Below are 22,460 nucleotides of genomic sequence, written 5' to 3'. Positions count from 1 at the left end.
GCAGTAAGCAAACAGTATTTTGCCCCCCGCCCCTCAAATCACTGATATATATTTTCTGTTCGTCGTGGGAGTTCTGTGTGCCATATTTAGTTCAATTCCATCATTGGTAGAGTTCAGAATGCTCTTTGATTGTAGGTGAACTATATATCCCAGTAACTAAAACTCGGATATGTCAAGGTCTATTTTCCCCCAAGAGTGCCTCAAGAACGCCCCTGGGCAAAATCAACTATACTGCAAATGCTTACTTTGCGTAATGGTTGAGCCGCCCCTGCTAACACCTCCTAACATAGAATACCCCCATGCAGGAAGCAGCCAGTCTTTGAAAGTGTAATGCCATTCAATGCTTCTGGGACATGGCCATACAGCCTGGAAAACTCACAGCAACCTAGTGATTCTGGCCATGAAAGCCTTCAACAATATATCTGGATTATTGGACCCCAAGCTTGGTATTAGGAAGGATCAATAAGGTATGTCAGTGAAACAAGTGTCCCATGTTTCCTCGTCAATTGATACACAGTGACACATGCCCATTCCCTCGCTGTAAAGAGGATAAGGCTGAAATATTAAGTTGAAAAATTACTATAGGAAAATCAGAGTGAATCAGTTAAATATACTTCTGAGTAAATACATTTTGGACCCAGTTGATAAGTGACTTACAACGCTCCTACAAAACACCAAAGGAAACAAACTACATGCAAGCGCAAGACAAGAAAGTCCTGACAGTCCCCTGCTTATCTATAAATCATTCTCAAATGAGGGGTGGTTTGGGTCAGACAAAGAAGATGGCAGTGTTTCAACCACTGCCTTACTTCTTCAGTCTGGCAGTTTTGTTTAAAAAACATCCTCTCAAACCACTCCCACACTAAGCGGTTTTAGGGGGAGTGGTGTGGGTAAAACAGCACACAAAATATTGATCTGGAACTCTGTTGAAGGAAGAAACGCAGCATCGGGGGAATAGGCTGAGCTTCAGGAGGAAAACAGCCATCAGGGAAATCAATAAGCTCTCCAGGCCAGCTTCTCTCTACCAAATCAGTCCCTTCACATGTTCCTTTGAACTGAAGAAGAACACACCTTATATAGTCAAGTTCTGACACATAATAAGAGTTAAATGCATGTCTCCCAGTCTAACAACTGATGCTCCAGTCACTTGGCCATTCAGAATTCTAGGGCTCTTGTGATTGCACTACTGCTGTTATTTATTTATTTATTTATTTATTATTTGCACTTATTAACCGCCACTCTCAGCCCAAGGGCGACTCGTGGCGGTGTACAAAACATAGAAAAAACAACAATTTATAATAGATCAAGACCATTACACAACATCTTACTAACACAACAACTCATTAAACTAAAAATCCGCTTCGTCTTGTTTTGGGGTCATAATCAATCTCATGGTCGTAGTCCATTCCGGTGGTCATTCCAAAAACATAGCACTTAGTTGAAGGCTTTCTCGAAGAGCCAGGTTTTCAGGCCCTTACGGAAGGCCATGAGGGAAGGCGCCTGTCTGATTTCAGCCGGGAGGGAGTTCCATAGCCGGGGGGCCACCACCGAGAAGGCCCGCTCTCTTGTCCCCGCCAGGCGTGCCTGTGAGGCAGGCGGGACCGAGAGAAGGGCCTCCCCAGATGATCTCAAGGTCCTCGTGGGCTCGTAGGCCGAGATGCGGTTCGCAAGGTATTTTGGGCCGGAACCATTTAGGGCTTTGTAGGATAACACCAGCACCTTAAATTGGGCCCGGTAGCAAATCGGCAGCCAGTGGAGCTGGGACAGCAAGGGCGTTGTGTGCTCCCTGCGTCCCGCTCCGGTTAACAACATGGCTGCCGCGCGCTGGACTAGCTGGAGCTTCCGGGCCGTCTTCAAGGGCAGCCCCACGTAGAGAGCGTTGCAGTAGTCGAGGCGGGATGTGACCAAAGCGTGTACCACCGTGGCCAAGTCAGACTTCCCAAGATACGGGCGCAGCTGGCGCACGAGCCGAAGCTGTGCAAATGCTCCCCTGGTCACCGCTGAAACCTGGGGATCCAGGCTCAGCGATGAATCCAGGGTCACACCCAAGCTGCGAACCTGCGCCTTCAAGGGGAGTGCGACCCCGTCCAGCACAGGCTGTAACCCTATACCCTGCTCGGCCTTGCGACTGACCAGGAGTACTTCTGTCTTGTCTGGATTTAATTTCAGTTTGTTCGCCCTCATCCAGACCGTTACAGCGGCCAGGCACCGGTTCAGGACTTCGACAGCCTCCTTAGTAGCAGGTGGGAAGGAGTGACAGAGTTGGACGTCATCTGCGTACAGGTGACACCGCACCCCGAAACTCCGGATGATCTCACCCAGCGGCTTCATGTAGATGTTAAACAGCATGGGGGACAGTATGGAACCCTGAGGAACACCACAGGTCAAAGGCTGTGGCGTTGAACAGGAGTCCCCCAATAACACCTTCTGGGTACGGCCCTCCAGAAATGACTGGAGCCACCGCAAAGCGGTGCCCCCAAGGCCCATCTCTGCAAGGCGTCCCAGAAGAATACCGTGGTCGACGGTATCGAAGGCCGCTGAGAGGTCCAGGAGCACCAACAGGGACACACTCCCCCTGTCTAGCTCCCGGCGGAGATCATCCACTAAGGCGACCAAGACCGTCTCGGTACCATGTCCCGGTCTGAAACCAGACTGTGCCGGATCCAGATAATCCGTGTCTCTCAAGAATACCTGGAGTTGTGAGGCCACCACGCTTTCCATGACTTTGCCCAAGAAGGGAAGATTGGAAACAGGCCGAAAGTTGTCAAATTTGGTGGGGTCCAATGATGGTTTCTTCAACAGCGGCTTTATAATAGCCTGTTTTAGGCTCGCTGGAATCTTGCCTTCCCGAAGGGAGGCATTAACCACCACCACTCAGCCAATCCCCCTCTGGCCTCTTTCAGAAGCCAGGATGGGCAGGGGTCTAGGATGGACGTGGTAGGCCTCATTCCTCCAAGTATCTTGTCCACATCCTCGGGCTTCACAAACTGAAAAGAATCCATCAAAATAGGACAAGCAGGTGCTTGTGTCACATCCACAGAGACTGCATTTAATGTGGCGTCCAGCCCAGAACGGATCAAAGCGACTTTGTCTGCAAAGAACCGAGCAAATGCTTCACAGCGCGTGGCCGAGTTGTCAGGGCTCCCGCCTGAGGTAGGGGGAGTTAAAAGACCTCTGACAATCCGAAACAACTCCGCCGGACGGTTTTTTGCAGACGCAATAGTGGCCGCAAAGAAAGTTTTCTTTGCGGCTTTTATTGCCGCGGCATATGCCCTTAGAAAGGACACAAACCGTGCTCGATTTGGCTCGCCTGGGTCCGAGCGCCACACGCTCTCTAGTTCCCTCTTCCTTCGCTTCATCGCTGCCAGCTCCTCAGTGAACCAAGGAGCTGGTTTAGCTCGGTTACTTGAGAGGGGACGTTCCGGAGCGATCCTGTCAATTGCCCTGGTCATCTCCCCATTCCAGAGAGCGACCAAGGCCTCGACATGGTCACCTACCGAGGTGGCGGGAAAATCCCCAAGAGCCGTCAGGAATCCGTTCGGATCCATAAGCCTCCTGGGGCGGACCATCTTAATAGGTCCTCCACCCTTGCGGAGGTTAGGGGGCGCAGTGAGCCTAAATCTGATCAGGAAGTGGTCGGTCCATGGCAACGGAGAGATAGACAACTCCTCCACACCGCCACCCTGCTCCCATCCCTGGCAGAAAACCAAGTCCAATGTGTGTCCAGCACAGTGGGTGGGGCCAGTTATTTGTTGGGACAGCCCCATGGTTGCCATGGCAGACATGAAGTCCTGAGCCGCTCCTGTGAGGGTCGCCTCGGCATGGATGTTGAAGTCCCCCAGCACAAGAAGCCGTTGGGACTCCACCACCAGGCTCGAGACCACCCCTGCTAGCTCAGGCAGGGAGACTGTAGTGCAGCGAGGTGGACGGTACACTACAAGAATCCCTATTCTGTCCTGGTCACCCACCCTCAGGTGGACGCATTCGAAATTTGTGGTCTGCGGGATGGGACTCCTGGTCAGATGGATGGAATCTCTATAGACCACTGCGACCCCGCCTCCCCGTCCTCCGGCTCTTGGTTGGTGTTGCACGGAGAAGCCTGGAGGACAAAGCTGGGAGAGATTTACGCCCCCCGCTTCATCCAGCCAGGTCTCCGTGATGCACGCCAGATCTGCCCGCTCCTCCAGGATTAAATCCTGAATCCAGGTCATTTTTCCGTTGACAGATCTGGCGTTCAACAACACCACCTTCAAACCAGAGGGCCCGCTCACCTGGTTACACCAATTTACCTTAGGAGACCGGTTGGGGGTTGTTAATATGGATAAGCGGTCCGAATTAGGCCGAATTCGAGGTCTCCTTTTCCCGCATCTCCTCCTTCCCACCACGACCTCTATGGGGGCCCCTCGGCTAATGGAACACCTCCCCCCCTCCATGCCGCAGTCTAAAGACAAGATCTTGCTTTCTGCTTTGTTCGTTGTTTGATTTTTCGGTCCTTGCCAATGTCCTTTCTTCCCCTCTTCCCCCCTCCCCACCTCATTTTTATTCTCCGGCTCCAGCCCACCTCCTCCCCTGTCCCTTACACTATACAGTAGTAACAGGGATAGTACACAAAGGGGGGTGTATCTATGGCATTGAATGTTTGCCATGTACGTGTACATTGTAATCCACCCTGAGTCCCTTGTGGGGTGAGAAGGGAGAAATATAAATACGGTAAATAAAATAGATAAATAAATAAATAAGAAGAGGGAGGTGAGCCCGGGACATTCTGTGTAAGGAACTGAGCCTTAAGGGAAAACCTGAAGGATGTGGAGTGATATAGAAAAAATGAGAAATGTGACCTGGTTACAGGAGGGAACTTCACAATGAATGGAAGGAGGGGGAAAGGTATTAAAAACAAAAAAAATGTTATTTCAACATACGAAATAATAAGCTATGTGGCTAAAAGAAAAACTGCATTAATCTATGCACTAGGTTGGTGTGAGTTTTCTGGGCTGTATGGCCAGATTCCAGAAGCATTCTCTCTTGAGAATGCTTCTGGAATGCTTGTTACTGCAATTAGTATTCAGAATTAATTAATGCCAGCATTGTGTTAAATACTCTGTGGCCCCATTTTTGCCCAATGAGCTTGCAACAACCTATATTAGGCAGTGAGACAAAACATAGACCAGGAATTTTTGAAGTTCTGGCTGTGTCAGTGCAAATAACAAAGAGCCATTTAGCACCTTTAGGACGAATAGCGTGCACTTTCGTAATAATAATAATAATAATAATAATAATAATACTTTGTTTGTACCCCGCTACCATCTTTCCAAGGGACTTGGTGCGGCTTACATGAGGCTGAGCCCACAATACATCAATACAGGCAATACAAGCAATAACAAACACAATACAAGGCAATTAGAATAAATCTCATACTCATGGGCCACAGCTCATTACTTCAGGTGTAAGGAGCCCACAGTCCATGAGCAACAGTCCACTTTCTCAGATGCAAGCAGCTTCAGATCTATGCAAGTTTCCTCCCATCTTTTAATGCCTTCTGACACCTCACACATTCAACACTTGCAAATATATGAATTTGTCAAGGGGTCTACTCTTTTTTCAGTTCTTCTTACCTAGGAGACTTGCTTGGGACCACTTACATATGCATGCATAATCCTGGGGCTCGCAGAAGCCCCCGGTGGCGCAATGGGTTAAACCCCTGTGCTGGCAAGACTGCTGACTGAAAGGTTGGTGGTTCAAATCTGGAGAGTGGGATGAGCTCCTGTCTGTCAGCTCCAGCTTTTCATGCGGGGACATGCAGGGAAGCCTCCCACAGGGTGGTAAAACATCAGGCATCCCCTGGGCAATGTCCTTGCAGATGGCCAATTCTCTCACACCAGAAGTGACTTGCAGTTTCTCAAGTCATCCCTGACACGAAGAAAAAAGTGGGAAAAGTGAACCCCTCCCTCAAATTATTTTTGAATACATGAAGCTCTTTTAGGTTTATCATGCATTAAAAATGATAAATAGCATGCAATGTTTTTCAGCAGCCAAAATGAATTTCAAGCTAAAACAATCTGGGTTCCAATTTTTAATAGCTTCTACTTTCTGGCAGCACTCTGGTCTTAAACCCAGCAGATAAGTGAGTGTTTCCTCTACATGCAATTCACATGGACATATGAGTCACAAGGAGGCAGAGACAGTAGTCAATCGATATGCACCGGGATTGTGGCGCAGCTGGCTGGGTGTCAACTGCATTAAGATTACTACTGACCGAAAGGTCATGAGTTCAAAGCCAGCCCGGGTCAGAGTGAGCTTCCAGCCAATTTGTGTAGCTTGTTGTCAACCTTTGCAACCCGAAAGACAGTTGCATCTGTCAAGTAGGAAAATTAGGTACCACCTATGTGTGGGGAGGCAAATTTAACTAATTTATGAGGCCATAAAAAAATCTCCAGCAAAAAGCATGCGGGGAATGCGGAAAGTACTTCATCACTGTCGCAGATGGACAGTGAAGCGACAGCTCCCCCGGTGGCCAGAAAAATTGAATGTTAAATAGCCTCTGACTGTCTGTCTATATGTGTTGTGTATCTATGGCATTGAATGTTTGCCATGTACGTGTACATTGTAATCCACCCTGAGTCCCTTGCGGGGTGAGAAGGGAGAAATATAAATACGGTAAATAAAATAGATAAATAAATAAATAAGAAGAGGGAGGTGAGCCCGGGACATTCTGTGTAAGGAACTGAGCCTTAAGGGAAAACCTGAAGGATGTGGAGTGATATAGAAAAAATGAGAAATGTGACCTGGTTACAGGAGGGAACTTCACAATGAATGGAAGGAGGGGGAAAGGTATTAAAAACAAAAAAAATGTTATTTCAACATACGAAATAATAAGCTATGTGGCTAAAAGAAAAACTGCATTAATCTATGCACTAGGTTGGTGTGAGTTTTCTGGGCTGTATGGCCAGATTCCAGAAGCATTCTCTCTTGACGTTTTGCCCACCTCTATGGCAGCATCCTCAGAGGTTGTGAGGTCTGTTGGAAACTAGACAAGTGGGGTTTATATATCTGTGGAATTTCCAGGATGGCTACCTTGATTTGCACTGAATGGTCTTGCAACTTCAAAGCCTGGCTGGTTGCTGGCCTGGGGGCTTTCAACCTGTAAGGCCATTCATTGCTAATCAAGGTGACCAGTTGCAACATTCACACTTGCCTCAAGCAGACAAGAGTTCTTTCTCCCACCCTGGACATTCCACAGAGATATAAACCTCACTTGCCTAGTTTCCAACCTCTGAGGATGCCTGTCGTAGATGCAGGTGAAACGCCAGGAGAGAATGCTTCTGGAACATGGCCATACAGCCCGGAAAACTCATAGCAAACCACTGATTCTGGCCATGAAAGCTTTCGACAACACAAATCCATGCACTGCTGCAAGACTCTGTTATACGGAAAGTGCTACAAACTCTGGCTCTGATCAAAAGTCAGAAATGGGCTTTTAGTGAAGGTTATTAGTGAAGAAAAGTTTCCCCCTTTTAACGAACATATCCTTTAGTTAGAGATGCAACGAAATCATTCTCATACCCAGACATCCATGGACAGAAGAATCATTAAGCTATATTTATATACACCACCTCAACTATCACAGCAGCTGCTGTGATTGCAAATGGTTCACCACTGTATTTTTCCTCTCCTCGTTCCACAAAGATTCCAGCCAGAGCTGGCCATTAAAATATCTACCAAACTGAATGATTGGAAAGATTTCCCTGTCACAGCAAGTCTAGACTCCCCAGTCTCCAAGGAATTTGAAGAATCAAAGTGCCAGTCTATATCTTTAAAAAAAAACCCATTCAGCACAACTTAATGAACAGCACTGGAAATGACCCCCTTAGGCCACAAAAAAGGCCTATCTGTATAAGAGAGAGGTCAAATACGATGTTTCTTTTTTAGGAAGTGATAGAATCATAGAGTTGGAAGAGACCTCATGGGCCATCTAGTCCAACCCCATTCTGCCAAGAAGCAGAAATATTGTATTCAAAGCACCCCCGACAGATGGCCATCCAGCCTCTGTTTAAAAGCCTCAAAAGAAGGAGCCTCCACCACACTCCAGGGCAGAGAGTTCCACTACTGAACAGCTCTCACAGTCAGGAAGTTCTTCCTCATGTTCAGATGGAATCTCCTTTCCTGTAGTTTGAAGCCATTGTTCCGCGTCCTAGTCTCCAGGGCAGCAGAAAACAAGCTTGCTCCCTCCTCCCTATGACTTCCCCTGACATATTTATAGATGGCCCTCCTCGTGTCTCCTCTCAGCCTTCTCTTCTTCAGGCTAAACATGCCCAGCTCTTTAAGCCACTCCTCATAGAGCTTGTTCTCCAGACCCTTGGATCATTTTAGTTGCCCTCCTCAGGACACATTCCAGCTTGATGAGTTACAGCCCCAAATATTATAGTCGTCTTGCTTTTATTACTCTGTTCCCTATTTCATATTTTCAGAGCAGAGTATACCATCCTACTCATGCACATATTTTTCTGCTTCTGTGGTTTTTCCCTTTTTAACAGCCATGTTAATCCCTTCTAGCCCTGGACATGCTTCACCACTGCCATGAGACCAAGCCGCCTCACTTCCAGGTTGGCAAACAAATGTCCAGTGTCAGCTGACAACATCAAACCCTTGGACCACTTGCTGCATACAGGCAAACATTTCGATGAGGCACAATATATCTGGGATTTCAGACTTTATGTTCTTTGTACCCAAGACTACCTACTTGCCAATAAAGCCAGCTCTCTGCATCCACAAGTTCTACATCCATGGATTCAATCAACCACAAGTCAAAAATATTTGGTGGGAAAATCCAAAAAGCAAGTCTCGATTTTACCATGTGCTAAGAACTATGCTTTTTTTTCATGTCAGGAGTAACTTGAGAAACTGCAAGTTGCTTCTAGTGAGAGAGAATTGGCCGCCTGCAAGGATGTTTTACCATCATGTGGGAGGTTTCAGCTCCAGCTTTCCATGTCCCTGCATGGGAAGCTGGAGCTGACAGACAGGAGCTCACCCCACTCGCCGGATTTGAACCGTCGACTTTTTGGTCAGCGTCCTGCCAACACAGTTTAACTCAGTTTTGGGTTGTTCACCATTTTACTATGCCGTTGTATAAAATGGGACTTGAGCATTCAGATTTTTGTATCTAAAGAGGGGCCTGGGAGCAAGCCCAAACAAATACGGAGGGCCTACCATACTATTAAACACAATAATTCTTTTGAAAAATAGTTCATCTAGAAACTCTGATACATTCATGGTGCAAATGCAGACAAGAAGGATCCGATACATCCCTAAATCAGGAAATTCTCAATTCAGCTATTCTATCTGAACATGCCAGATCCCCTAATTCTCCCCCCAAATGTGCCACTGAATTTGAGTGATGGTAATAACCTTGACATTTGCCTTAAAATAAGATGCACAGGAGTTGTTTAAAATATGATTTGCACTTCCACAGAGATTATTGTTCTTAAGATGAGATTCATCTTAACAACACAACAGGCAACGTGTGTGGGGACTACACACATTGTTGTTCCGATGCAATGCATCTTAACAACAACATGTGCAGTCCCCCACGCACATTGCTTTTTCAAAAAATGTGCCTTGTTTTGTTTTGCTGCTGTCATACAGCCAAAATCTGGCAGCTCTACAACACGTTTATTGGAAGTCACATAAATAAGTGGTGGGACCACATGTGTTGGCTAGCTCTGCTTTAACCTAACCCCATAGACATGACAAGGAGATGCTCAGGATCAATCCCAGAATCCATCAACTCCCTCACCTACCAATCCTTGCTTTAAAAACCGGAAGAATTGCCACAGCTCCCAGATCACAAAATTGGCATTCACTCTCAAGTAACTGTCACTTTCTTAATTAGGTAATTCATCTAAGCTTCTGAAGTGGGTGCTGATTCAGAAGGGATGGAAAGAAAAAGAAGCACCTGTCATTTCATATGGACTGTTGCTCAACTGCTTAGCTATTCTATCGACAGCCACTTGCCTCATTATTCAGAGGGGACAGTGATAATTTAGGAGAGATGGTCAAGCATGAAAAGTGCATTACTTATTGCCCAAGGCTGCTTCCTGGAAATTATCACATCTTTGAAACACGGAGGAAATCCCAATTTGCATCTATTAAACTGTAATTCACATTCTGTGCCGTGCAGTTTCACAGTCTGAAATCACTAAACAATGACTTTGCCGGGCAAGACTTTGGTAAAGCTAACTAATATTATCACCTGGCTGAAATAGAAGTCTCTGATAACCCTTTTATAATTGACTAGCTGTCCCTGCCACGCATTGCTGTGGCCCAGTCTGTGTACATGCATTTCATGTGTGTTTGCAGATATATATGTGTGTGTATATATGTGTGTATATATTTTTGTATTTGTGTTTATATGTGCACATGCATATTGCATATATGTGTGTGCTTGTCTATATGCATATTTGTGTGTATATATGTGTGTATGTGTGCATGTATATGTGTGCATGTGTATATGTATGTGTGTATATATGTATATTTGTATGTGTATATGCATATATGTGTGTATGTATGTTTGTGTGTATATATGTGTATATTTGTGTATGTTTGTGCATATATATACATGTGTGTGTATGAATGTGTGCATGTGTATATGAGTGTATGTGTATATGTATATATGGTGTATTTTGGGAGTTTTTAAGTCTGTTCTGCTGAGGTTTTGTGTGTGTATATGTGGGGTGATGGACACTTGTTGGACTGTTAGGTGTTGTTGTTGTTGTTCATTCGTTCAGTCGTCTCCGACTATTCGTGACCTCATGGACCAGCCCACGCCAGAGCTCCCTGTTGGCTGTCACCACCTCCAGCTCCTTCAAGGTCAGTCCAGTCACTTCAAGGATGCCATCCATCCATCTTGCCCTTGGTCGGCCCCTCTTCCTTTTACCTTCCAATTTCCCCAGCATAATTGTCTTCTCTAGGCTTTGCTGTCTCCTCATGATGTGGCCAAAGTACTTCAACTTTGTCTCTAGTATCCTTCCCTCCAATGAGCAGTCGGGCTTTATTTCCTGGAGGATGGACTGGTTGGATCTTCTCGCAGTCCAAGGCACTCTCAGAACTTTCCTCCAACACCACAGTTCAAAAGCATCTATCTTCTCTCGCTCAGTCTTCCCTAACGTCCAGCTCTCACATCCGTAGGTTACTACAGGGAATACCATGGCTTTGACTAGGCGGATCTTTGTTGCCAGTCTGATGTCTCTACTCTTTACTATTTTATCGAGATTGGACATTGCTCTCCTCCCAAGCTGTTAGGTGTCCGAATTTCATGTCAATTCGTCCAGTGGTTTTTGAGTTATGTTAATCCCACAAATGAACATTACATTTTTATTTATATTGATTTGAATACAACAATTCTAATGCGCCCTTTTCTAAATTTTGTATCACAAATCCACAGGTAAGGTTGGGATTTTTTTTTCAGTCTCTCCTTGTTCAGTTTGTGATGAAACTTTCTACAAGTGTCAAAGAGAGTTCCAGTTTTATCACAATCCACCACCACCATCAATTTTTATCCCACCTTTTTCCTAAATGAGACTCAAAACAGTTAAGGAACACATTGGAGGATGACAAGTGGATGATACCACAGTGTGGACTTTTCTGTAAAAGTGAACATGTGGGGCACGGTGATTCCAAAGTAAATCCAAAAATGATGGGAGAAATAAGGTAAACAAGGAGAGCCTAGCTGACCACAGATCTCACACAGCTTTACTGCATCCAGGAAATATGCCTTTACCACAGAGAAGGCCTTTTCAGTGGTGGCACCCCAACTTTGGAACACCCACTCTAGGGAGATTGGACAGGCCCTCACACTGTCCTCCTTCTGGAAGGAATTGAAGACTTGGATGTTGAGACAAGCCTTTGAGAATGTGTAGCTCAAATGGTCCACAGTTAATGACACAGCACTGCACTTTCATCCCATGCCTTGTTCATGTGCTACAACTTGCACTAACCATAGGTTATTGGGCACTGTTTTGAGCTTAAATTATTGTTTTATATGCTCTTGGCTTATCTTTTATTGAAGGCATCCTCAAAATGTGACTGTTTAGGCCTCCAACTCCTAGAAGCCCTAAAGAGCTTGTTCAATTGTCAGGAATTCTGGGAGTTGAAGGCCCAAACAACTCAAGGGCCGCAGTTTGAGCATGCTTGTTTTATTGTATTGTGTGTTTATTTTATGTGTGGTTTTAGGCACATTGTGCCATATGTAAGCCTCCCAAGTCCCTTCAAAGAGATTGAACGGGGGTACAAAAATAAAGTAGTAGTAGTAGTAGTAGTAGTAATCAGCCATAGTTGCTTTTGCAACTTCTGATGTCTTCTCCTAAACAAAATGTAGCATAATCTTTTAAGTTTTAGCAAAAGTGTATTAAAATCTTTTTTAAATGTTAAGATAAAATTGCAGTAATCTCCAACACTGTGAAGCATTTAGACAAACTCCCTATTGTCTTCAGATTGCATGATTACTAGCTACAACTGGAAATAGTGGGGTTTGCAATTCAATCCATCCAAAAGGTGTTTGGTTAGGAGAAGATGGCTGAAATCCACCTAGTGATCTTCTTTAAAATGGCAAGAAATTTACTATAGATGGCAGAGAAAGATCCTGGTTGTCCAGGTATTATTATTATTATTATTATTATTATTATTATTATTATTATTAAACTTTACTTGTACCCTGCTACATCTCCCGCAGGACTCGATGCCTCTTACAAAGGCCAAGGCCTCAACACAACAACAGCAAAACAATAACAATACAATTTAAAGCAAATTAAAAACATAAGCAATAAGCAATAACAAAACATTACATCATTACGCAATAAAAACCAAGGCCGGGCCAGTGATGGGTACAGGTTAAAAAAGTGCTGGGTGTGCTATATGTTTGGCCCTGCACATAATATACAATATATCATCTCTGTCTGCAGCGAGCACATTCTCAGACTTTATGTGGCTATGTGAAACCATGGATTGTAGCAAACTCTCTTATTTTAAATAGGAGAAATGACAGAGATACCAAGAAAAGGGTGTAGCCTGTACAAGAGACACTAAGTGAATAACCAAATAAGTATTTTATTTCGAATCAATATGAAATAAAACCAAATACGTGAAACCATGGATAAATAAAAAACCATATATCAGTTCCACACATAAGGGAAGCATACTGTATCTTCAAAATTCCAGCCTCTGCTATTCTGATAAGTTCTGTATTTAAATTTGAACCAGACATTCACGAAGCATTGACTGCAGCATTATCTCGTTCTTCCTCCAAACATACTACTCTCTAGCCATAACTCACACACATATGGATTCTTACCCCATAGTTGGGTCCAGCGCAATGCCTTTGGGATTGTAGAGCTCCAAGTCAAGCAGCGTGACACAGGTAACTCCATTCTTGTTGCAGACAAATATCCGGTCATCAATGTCATCCACAAAGTAGAAGTTGCCAGTAAGCCAGTCAATAGCCATTTGCTCCACGTCTAATGGAGGAATACAAAAAAAAAAAAAGACATATTAGTTCTTCATCAAGATAATCACTTTAGAAATTACTCTCTTGAAAAGACTACATTAATTGGTTGAATCAAAAAATAAATACATCTGTTGTATGAAAAAGAAATGTGTGTGTTAGAATACAGGAGAGTTCAGGGTTTTGATGGGCTTTTATGAAAATAGGCATGACGAAAACACTGTGGAAAAAACTTAATTCTTTATTTCATTCTATCACCACTATTTGGAAAAGCAGTGTCCAAAGCACCCAACCACTAAAATTATCTATATATAATAAGCACATATCTCTGAAAAGGGGTTGAATTACAGAAATGTATCAATGTATCAATGGACTTGTGAAGAGGTTTGCTCATACTGCACATCCAAGAGTTCCAGGCTATCCAGTATTATAAGAGACATACCTTAAAAATAAACTAGCCATTTTAAACTGCCTGAAAAAGAAGGCTGGGAGAAAAACAAATCTTTCATATCTGTGTATCAGGAAGGATGATAATGCAGTGTTCATGCCAGGTACGAGTCTTATCTGTACAGTGAAGATTATGTGAAGGCATACATAGATATTTATGCACTCATCTCAAAGTGAAATGGAACAGCCCAGCGAAAAGAAAAGGAAGCTTCTTCTAAATTGATTCAGCTCTGAGTCATCTTCCAGGTCAAATCTATACTTTACAGCAGTGGTTCCCAACCTTTTTTTGACCAGGGACCACTTTGACCAGGGATAACTCTCCAACATTAGTACCAAAAGGGTTACAAATCAGTTTTTGGTCAACTTTAGATTTGGTCTGGTTATTTGGAGTGCTGATTCTGAAAATTGCATTGGATAGACCACACCAGCTCTAGTTTCTGATACAGAACATATGCCACCCAATAGTCACCATCTGCTCGCCCACAGAAAACCATATTTAATAAGCCTCGGCACTATAAGAGGGTTTCGCAAGACCATTTTAAACTGCCTGAAAAAGAAGGCTGGGAGAAAAACAACTCTTTCATATCTGTGGATCAGGAAGGATGATAATGCAGTGTTCATGCCAGGTACGAGTCTTATCTGTAAAGCGGCCTCGCCATTACTACACTGTTCACTCTCGTTGCAACAGTGTAGTAATGGTGAGGCCATGGACCATATAGTGGTTCTTGTGGACCACTGTTGGTCCACGGACCACAGGTAGGGAACCACCGATTTACAAAAACAAAACAGTCCCCACCCTCCAAACCTTCCACACACAAGACCTGGCTTTTCTGAAAAGCCTTCAACCATGTTTAGACTATCTAATAATATATATGAGGACCTTTAGATTCTTTATTAGCACTTTATACTTCTGAGATAGAATGCTATTGTTTTATCTACACCAATTGCTGAATTTTATTGTTTTTACCAGGGGGTACTGTAAATTTATGATGTGCTCATTGTTTATTGTTTACGTGTATGTTTTGTTTGCACTTGTTGTATTTTGCATGTCAAACCTTGAGTGTTTTGTGAGCTGCCCCGAGTCCCTCTGGGAGATGGTGGTGGGATATAAATAACAGTTTTGTTTGTTTATTATATTTATAAAATGATGGTCCTTGAGGATGATTTAGTTCCCTTGTTTCTGTTAGAATTGCAACATCCTGCATCTTTACGAATTGTATTAAAATTCACACGCCATGATAAATATTATTCAAACAGCATCTCAAGTCCTAAGTTTGTGAGTTCCCATTTTCTCCTGGGCATAGTGGGATTTTGAAAAGTTTCCCTCCCCCTTGTACTTACGTACAGTTTACTGTGCCAATAAACCTGATCAAGTGTGGTGAATGTTAGCTATTACTTATTTGAAATAAGGCAATTTCGAATCATAATTGAACTTTCTATTTTGTACAACCCTTCATGTACAGAAATCTGCTGAGAGCAAACCTAGTCATTCTATTAAAAAAAATATTTTTTTCGTAAACAAAATAGCTGCCTCCAGGTTCAATCTAAGCAAGCCTTCTGGAGCCATCTTATAAAATAAATGCCATGCTCAAAGCAATAAAGCAAGCTAACATGCTCAGGAAAAATCCAGCAAAGGTCTTTCTAATTTTTTTCCTTCTGAACAAGTTATATAACATTATGATAAATTATATAGCTTTTGAAAGTTAGGTCAGGTATAATACTTGGTATTTTGCATCAACTCAAAAAAATGCAAGCTAGCCACGTGGCCCTTTCTTCCAGAGATCTATACAATAGAGGTGCCTGCGCATTCGAATCAGATTCTTTTACTCAAGAGTTCTTTGTGCACTACTATTGATGAACTCTCTCTTCTCCTTTTGTTATACTTGTGCCATCATTTTGTCCCATCCCTTGGCTCCTCTTCTAGATTACTTACCACTCAAGGAACCATCCCTAACCAACCTTCTCTTTCCAAAGGCCCTGTTTTGTGTTGCTAAGAATAGAGCACCAAGCAGAAGACTGCTCTCCCACTGTGGTATTTAAAGGTCTATTCTTCTCTCCTCCTTCGCCTAGATCTGACTGCTGCCCTCAATTAGGCTCTCTCATTGGCACTGTGCCTCGCCTGAAAAAGCCCTTTCAAAACTCTTTTCTTTACGCAGTTTTCTCTTGCTCCATTCTTGGCACCAACTGATTCCCAAGAGTATTGTGCCTCCAGTTTAGAAACATACTAGATGACTTTGTTAGGAAGTCAATAGTATATCACCAATTTATGTGTATAGGATAGGGAGAGAGGAATGGGAAGTGGGATGAACCCACTAAAGATAATAATAATTCATTGGAACTTGTGCCACAAACACCATCTGCCTGCAACCAAGAACTGGTGAGATCACAAGCCGGAAAAAGTTAGAGAATGAACACGCCAAACTCCTCTGGGACTTCCAAATTCAGACAGACAGAGTTCTGGAGCACAACATTCCTGACCTCACAATTGTGTTAAAAAACAAAGTATGGATTGTCGATGTTGCAATCCCAGGTGACAGCAGGATTGCAGAGAAACAACTGGAAAAGCTGACATGAGGATTTAAAGATCGAACTGCAAAGACTCTGGCACAAGCCAGTAAAGGTGGTCCCAGTGGTGATCGGCACACTGGGTGCGGTGCCTAAAGACCTTGGCCTACACGTAAACACAACTGGCACTGACAAAATTACCATCTGCCAGCTGCAGAAGGTCACCTTACTGGGATCTGCACGCATTATTCGCCAATACATCACACAGTCCTAGACACTTGGGAAGTGTCGAGGACTGTGTTGATCCAATTCAACAGCCAGCAGAGTGTCTGCTGTGGACTCATCTTGTTGTGTTTCAAATAATAATAATCTTTATTTATACCCCGTCACCATCTCCCCAGAGGGGACTCAGGGTGGCTTACATGAGGCCAAGCCCGGTAATACATTACAGCAAAATAAATACAGAATGGCAAAATAAAAAAAATCACAATAAAGTAAGTAACACATAAGAGTAATATAAAACAGTGCAAAATATGAAATGAAAAATCAGACACAGTTGGCGGGCCAAATGTACGACATAAAATGATAAAACTCTGGATAAGATAACAATGAAAAGGGTATATTTATGAGGGAGGAGCTCGTAGGGGGTGGAACAGCGGAGTCAGGCCTTAAGAAAGGTGGGGAGGGGGGAGTCCAATATGAGGACAACATTGTGGGAGAAACAACAGGAAAGAATAAGACAACAACAAGCTCCCCCCACCCCAAAGAAACGGTGAGTGGGGAAGCAAGCTTACTAAGATCTAGCCTGAGTGCCAAAAAACCCCTATGGGGGAGAGAAACTTGGAAGATTAAAGCGAATTGATGAATTAACAGATTAAAAAGAACTTAAACTGAAGGACCGCGATAATGCGGAGAAGGATCCATATAGTATAACAAAGGCACCCTATTTATTTATTACCATCATATAGCAGGTTAAATCTGTAAGCTCTAGATTTTGCATAAATTATAATAGAATCATAGAGTTGGAAGAGACTTCGTGGGCCATCCAGACTAACCCCATTCTGCCAAGAAGCAGGAAAAACATCATCATCATCATCACCATCATCATTTAATTACTTATTAATCGCCCTCCATCCGAGAATGCTCTAGGCAATTTACAGCTAAATTGTAAAAGATAAAATACATACATACAAAAATTAAAAATTAACAGGGATCGAATGCTCTAGTAAAAAGCCAGGTCTTAAGTGCTTGAGTAAAAGGCCCTAAGTCACGCATGGCTCTCATGTAGGGCGGCAAGGAATTCCATAAGGCAGGGGCAGAAAAAGAAAAAGCTCTGCATCTGGTCCTTTCCAAGTGCACTTCTCTAGGACCCGGTATATAGAGTAAGTCGCGTTGGGCTGGTCGTTGCGACCTCCGACGATGCGAGAAGGAGAGGCGGTCCCTAAGGTACGATGTACCCTGGCAGTAAAGAATTGTAAAGGTCAGAACTAACATCTTATACAGGCCACGGTACTCAGTTGGAAGCCAATGTAAATGTTGCAGCACTGGTGTTATATGGCATTTCATGGGCGTTCAAAACACCCCTGAACGATGGCCATCCAGCCTCTGCTTAAAAGCTTCCAAAGAAGGAGCCTCCACCATACTCCAGGGCAGAGAGTTCCACTACTGAACAGCTCTCACAGTCAGGAAGTTCTTCCTCATGTTCAAATGGAATCTCCTTTCTTGTAGTTTGAAGCCATTGTTCCATGTCCTAGTCTCCAGGGCAGGAGAAAACAAGCTTGCTCCCTCCTCCCTATGACTTCCCCTCGCATATTTATACATGGCCATCATCAAGTCTCCTCTCAGCCTTCTCTTCTGCAAACTAAAATCTGTTTAAGCTGCTCCTCATAGGGCTTGTTCTCCAGACACTTGATCATTTTACTATCCTTGCAATTGATGCCATTTTTTTCCTGGTGAACCAAAAATCTATCCATATAATGAAGAAGATAAAATGAAGGACCCGATGGGACCAGTATTTTCTTGATTAGCTTATTATTATCCTACACTATTTCTATTTTCCTTAATTGTTGAATGGCTTTTTACATTTCTAAGCTCCCTTGAGGTAGTGGGAAAGCAGCAAGCTAGCTAAATAGAATGAATAAAATTAATCTGAACACATAAATACGTGAAACTAGTTCTTCCTGATTGTTAAATCCTTTAATCTCCAAGCAAGGAACTAAAACTAAATGATTTAAATATATAACTTCAATTGAAAGCCAATATTTTTAAATTTCAGCTATGTCAAGTATTTCTTAAAATAATTCAGTCTGAAATTACAGGCAGACCAGGTTATCTTGGTAAATATGTGCCTTGCATTCTCAATAGTTCAGTCAAATTAACAACAAAGATGCATACTCCAAATAAAATCCGTTTCTCAAAATCAAGAAGGTTTGAAGGCATGAGAAGTAAAAATGAACATAAACAGTGAAAGTCAATTTGTAATGGAAATAGATTAGCAAATCCGCCTGTTTCACTGGCCTTAGATTTGAATGTTCATATTTTGAGGTTTTGAAAACCCACAAGACCACAAAACTAAGTTATTGCCTATTCTCTCTATGCAATTGGTAACTCTGTCAATTTTACTCTCATTTCAAATACTTACGTTTTGTGAATTATTGAAAACTGATTTTAAAGACTCATTGAACTCCTCACTCATCACAAAATAATAGGTGAAATACTGAATTTACCACAACAATCCATCTTTACATAACCTTAATCTCCACTCACTCTGAAGGGAGGGCTACACAAAGTTCAAAGTATAGTTGCCAGAGGAAGGAGTTTTTCCAACACACATACATTTGATGAGTCTGTGGAGTCAGTGAGTTTGTGTAGTTTTTCTTCCTCCTCCTTTACGCCAACCCCTATTCCTGTCTCAGCACTGTGTAATGATGAGGCTTAAAACTTAAGGCTTTTCCCAAGGGAAAGTGGTACTGAGCAAGCCAAGCTACTTTCCGTCCTTCGAGAATGTCAACTAGTGAGTAAGCATTAGATCTGCTCAAAGTAAGAATTTACTCATTGCAAAATTCAGTTTTTTATTAATGGCCAAGAAGAGAACACATTTCTTTAGTAGGATAGAAAAAACATGCAATGCCTTGATATTTAAAATCTGGGAGTGCCAGACTTGTAAATTATAACACCTAGTTGCAAAAGGAATACGAGCCCTAGAATCCATTTATGAGGATAGCTCTTGGAGGAAAGGAAAACTTACAAAGCCTCATTTAGAGGGGACATCTGTAGCCATCTTTTGATTGGGTTTAATTAGATGCTAAGCACTTGAACTGGGGGCCATGGTGGCACAATAGGTTAAACAGCTAAGCTACAGAACTTGCTGACCAGAAGATCAGCAGTTCAAATCCACGGGACGGGGTGAGTTTCCATTGTGAACCCGAGCTTCTAACAACCAAGCAGATCGAAAACATGCAAATGTGAGGAGATCAATAGGAAAGTAATGGCAGGAAGGTAATGGTGCTCCATGTAGTCATGCTGGCCACATGACCTTGGAGGCATCTACGGACAATGCCGGCTCTTTGGCTTAGGAATGAAGATGAGCATCACCTTCCAGAGTCAAACAGAAACCTTTATCTTTACCTCAGAGCACCTGAATTTTTTTTTACATTATATTCTTTTTCTACTACTGAGCACAGGTACGTGATGATGGCTTTGAAACATGGACACGACAGAAGGTATTCTCCTGGAGGTTAACAATATCATTAGGAATTAGGGAAGAGATGCAGATGCAGTCAGGACTGTATTGATGGACAGTAGTTTCTTACAGTACTACATTTCAAATACAAGAGACAGATACTCTTTGACCTTCTATTGTTTTATGCTACAATTCCCAAAATCCATTAACGACAGGATATACCAGTTAGGGCTTTACAGAAGTAATGCCCAGGGACATCTATTGAGCAAAAGGCTCCCTACCTGCGCCCCCAACAGGAAGAAATCGAAACTATGGTATGCAGAGACACTGGCAGCATGATTACAAAGAGTCACAAAATGTTTGTGCTTAGTCTACAATATTTTGCTTTGTTCAGTCAACCTACTCAACAATCTTGAGTATCTATTATCATTGTAACTACCAATGGGTAATGGTGCTCGTAATGGCTCGGGGAGAAAAGCCAGAGGTGCAATGGACATGAAGAAAGTTAGGCAAACATAACCACCATCTGGGTCCAATCCTCCAGGAAGGAGTGGAGCCACTACAATGCAGTGCCCGCAAGACCCATTCTCAAGAGCTTACCTAGAAGGATACCATGGTCGATGGTATTGAAAGCCGCTGAGATGTCCAAGAGGATCAGCAGGGATATATTCCCCCTATCTAGTTCTCTGCAGAGGTCATCCTCCAAGGCGACCAAAGCTGTCTCTGTTCCATGACCAGGCCTAAAACCAGACTGAGAGGGATCAAGATAACTGGTGTCATCCAAGAATCCCTGGAGATGAGAAGCCACCACCCATTCCAGAACCTTGCCCCAAAAAGGGAGATTTGAAATGGGCTGGTAGTAGTTTAATATGGAGGAGTCCAGGGATGGCTTCTTTAGAATTGGTTGTACAATGTTTTTTTTCAGGCTAGGTGGAATTTGTCCCTGCTCCAACAAGGCATTGATGAAGACTTGGCTTTCAAGGGAGGGAAGGTGTCCTTGGAGAAAAGGCACTTGGAAATGATGTCCTACAAAGGCAATTGTCTAGGCCAGGCTTCCTAAATATGTTTCTTTGAAGGACCTCTATGGAAACCAGCCATATTCTCCCAATGATAAACTTTGCTTGCCCTCTTTGCAGCTGTTTTGCAAGCCTGATAGAAACCTTGGAAAACTGACTTCTGCACTACCGCAATACACTAAAAATTCCAGCCTTTACAAAGCACTTGGCAAAATGAATGCATGTTCATCTCAATTAGCGACTCCTTAACCACACTTAGTATCCCAAGCCCGCCCTGCACTGCTCCAGGCTTAGGTCCATTAGACAGGCCTGTGCTCCAGGGCGGCAAACAAATAAACACAGCATTAAATCTGCCAGACAAGATTAAGACCATTGCTAATATAGCTCTGAATTGTAATTTCAAGCCACGTTGCCTCAAGAGCCAACCTCTTTGATCCGAAGCTGTTTTAAGAAGTTAAGTGTTAAAATAATTGAAGAGGAGCACATTTATCCATTTAGTGAGATGCCCTTAAACCACTTTGCTAGGCTTGTGGCCCAAGTGGGACATCAACCCGCCACGGGCAGGCAGATGCTGTGGTAGATCCAGGGCAAAATTCGTGACAGAATTAAGAGATGGTACATTTCGTGCCAGATCTCCATGACTCAAAGGGAGGTCATGCTTTTCCTTGAACATCTGGTCAGCGCTTCAGCTGAGTCACCTCCTTTCGAAAGTCTCTGATACTATGTTGACAGCTCCAACCTCTCAGACCTCAAGAGCGACTCTGCATTTCTATTAGAATTAAGCAACCTAGAACTATTTAAAAAGGAAAACAAAATCTGATCCTGTTCCTGATTCATTCATATCTTGCACAAAAAAGAGGAATGAGTACGAGGTGGGTCCCTGCATAATAAAATGACCTGTAGAAGCTGTACAAAAACAGAACTTGGCTGCGATCCTTCTGTTGAGTCAGAGTCACAAGATTGTTTTTCGTGTTCCAAGAGAGAATAACAAAAGAGAGAGAGAGAGAGAGAGAGAGAGAGAGAGAGAGAGAAAGGCATGTGAATTACAAAATAGGACACTGTAGAAACTTTGTGAGTTGGATCTCTTCACTCTCCCAATATTTGTATAGCTTTTGTGAAGTATTACCATGAGTTCTTGCATTGCAGATTTCTACAACTTCATCTACAGGGGACAGCGGTAGGCGCTCTCTTTTTACATTACTGGTATTTTTAAGACTATAATAACTGCATAAGAACCAAAGTAGCATCCTGGTTGGAAGTTAATCCCCATTTTCTCATATATAATTTTTCTCACAAAACAAAATGTACTTCTATCCTC

At 43.2% G+C, this 22,460-nt stretch overlaps 1 protein-coding gene across 3 annotated transcripts in view; it reads right to left on the bottom strand.

Moving 5' to 3' along the window:
- Positions 1-22,460, bottom strand: part of LRP1 (LDL receptor related protein 1) — a 439,797-nt gene that overhangs the window by 167,206 nt on the left and 250,131 nt on the right. For all 3 annotated transcript variants that reach the window (XM_060763011.2, XM_060763013.2, XM_060763012.2), the window contains one exon: positions 13,343-13,505. In XM_060763011.2, coding sequence (XP_060618994.2) covers positions 13,343-13,505 — 163 coding nt within the window. The remainder of the gene's footprint in view (positions 1-13,342; positions 13,506-22,460) is intronic.

This window comes from Anolis sagrei, chromosome 2, assembly GCF_037176765.1.
Source record: "Anolis sagrei isolate rAnoSag1 chromosome 2, rAnoSag1.mat, whole genome shotgun sequence".
Classification (NCBI taxonomy): domain Eukaryota; kingdom Metazoa; phylum Chordata; class Lepidosauria; order Squamata; family Dactyloidae; genus Anolis; species Anolis sagrei.
The sequence above is the reverse complement of the archived record's forward strand: the minus strand, read 5'-3'. Positions and strand labels throughout refer to the sequence as shown.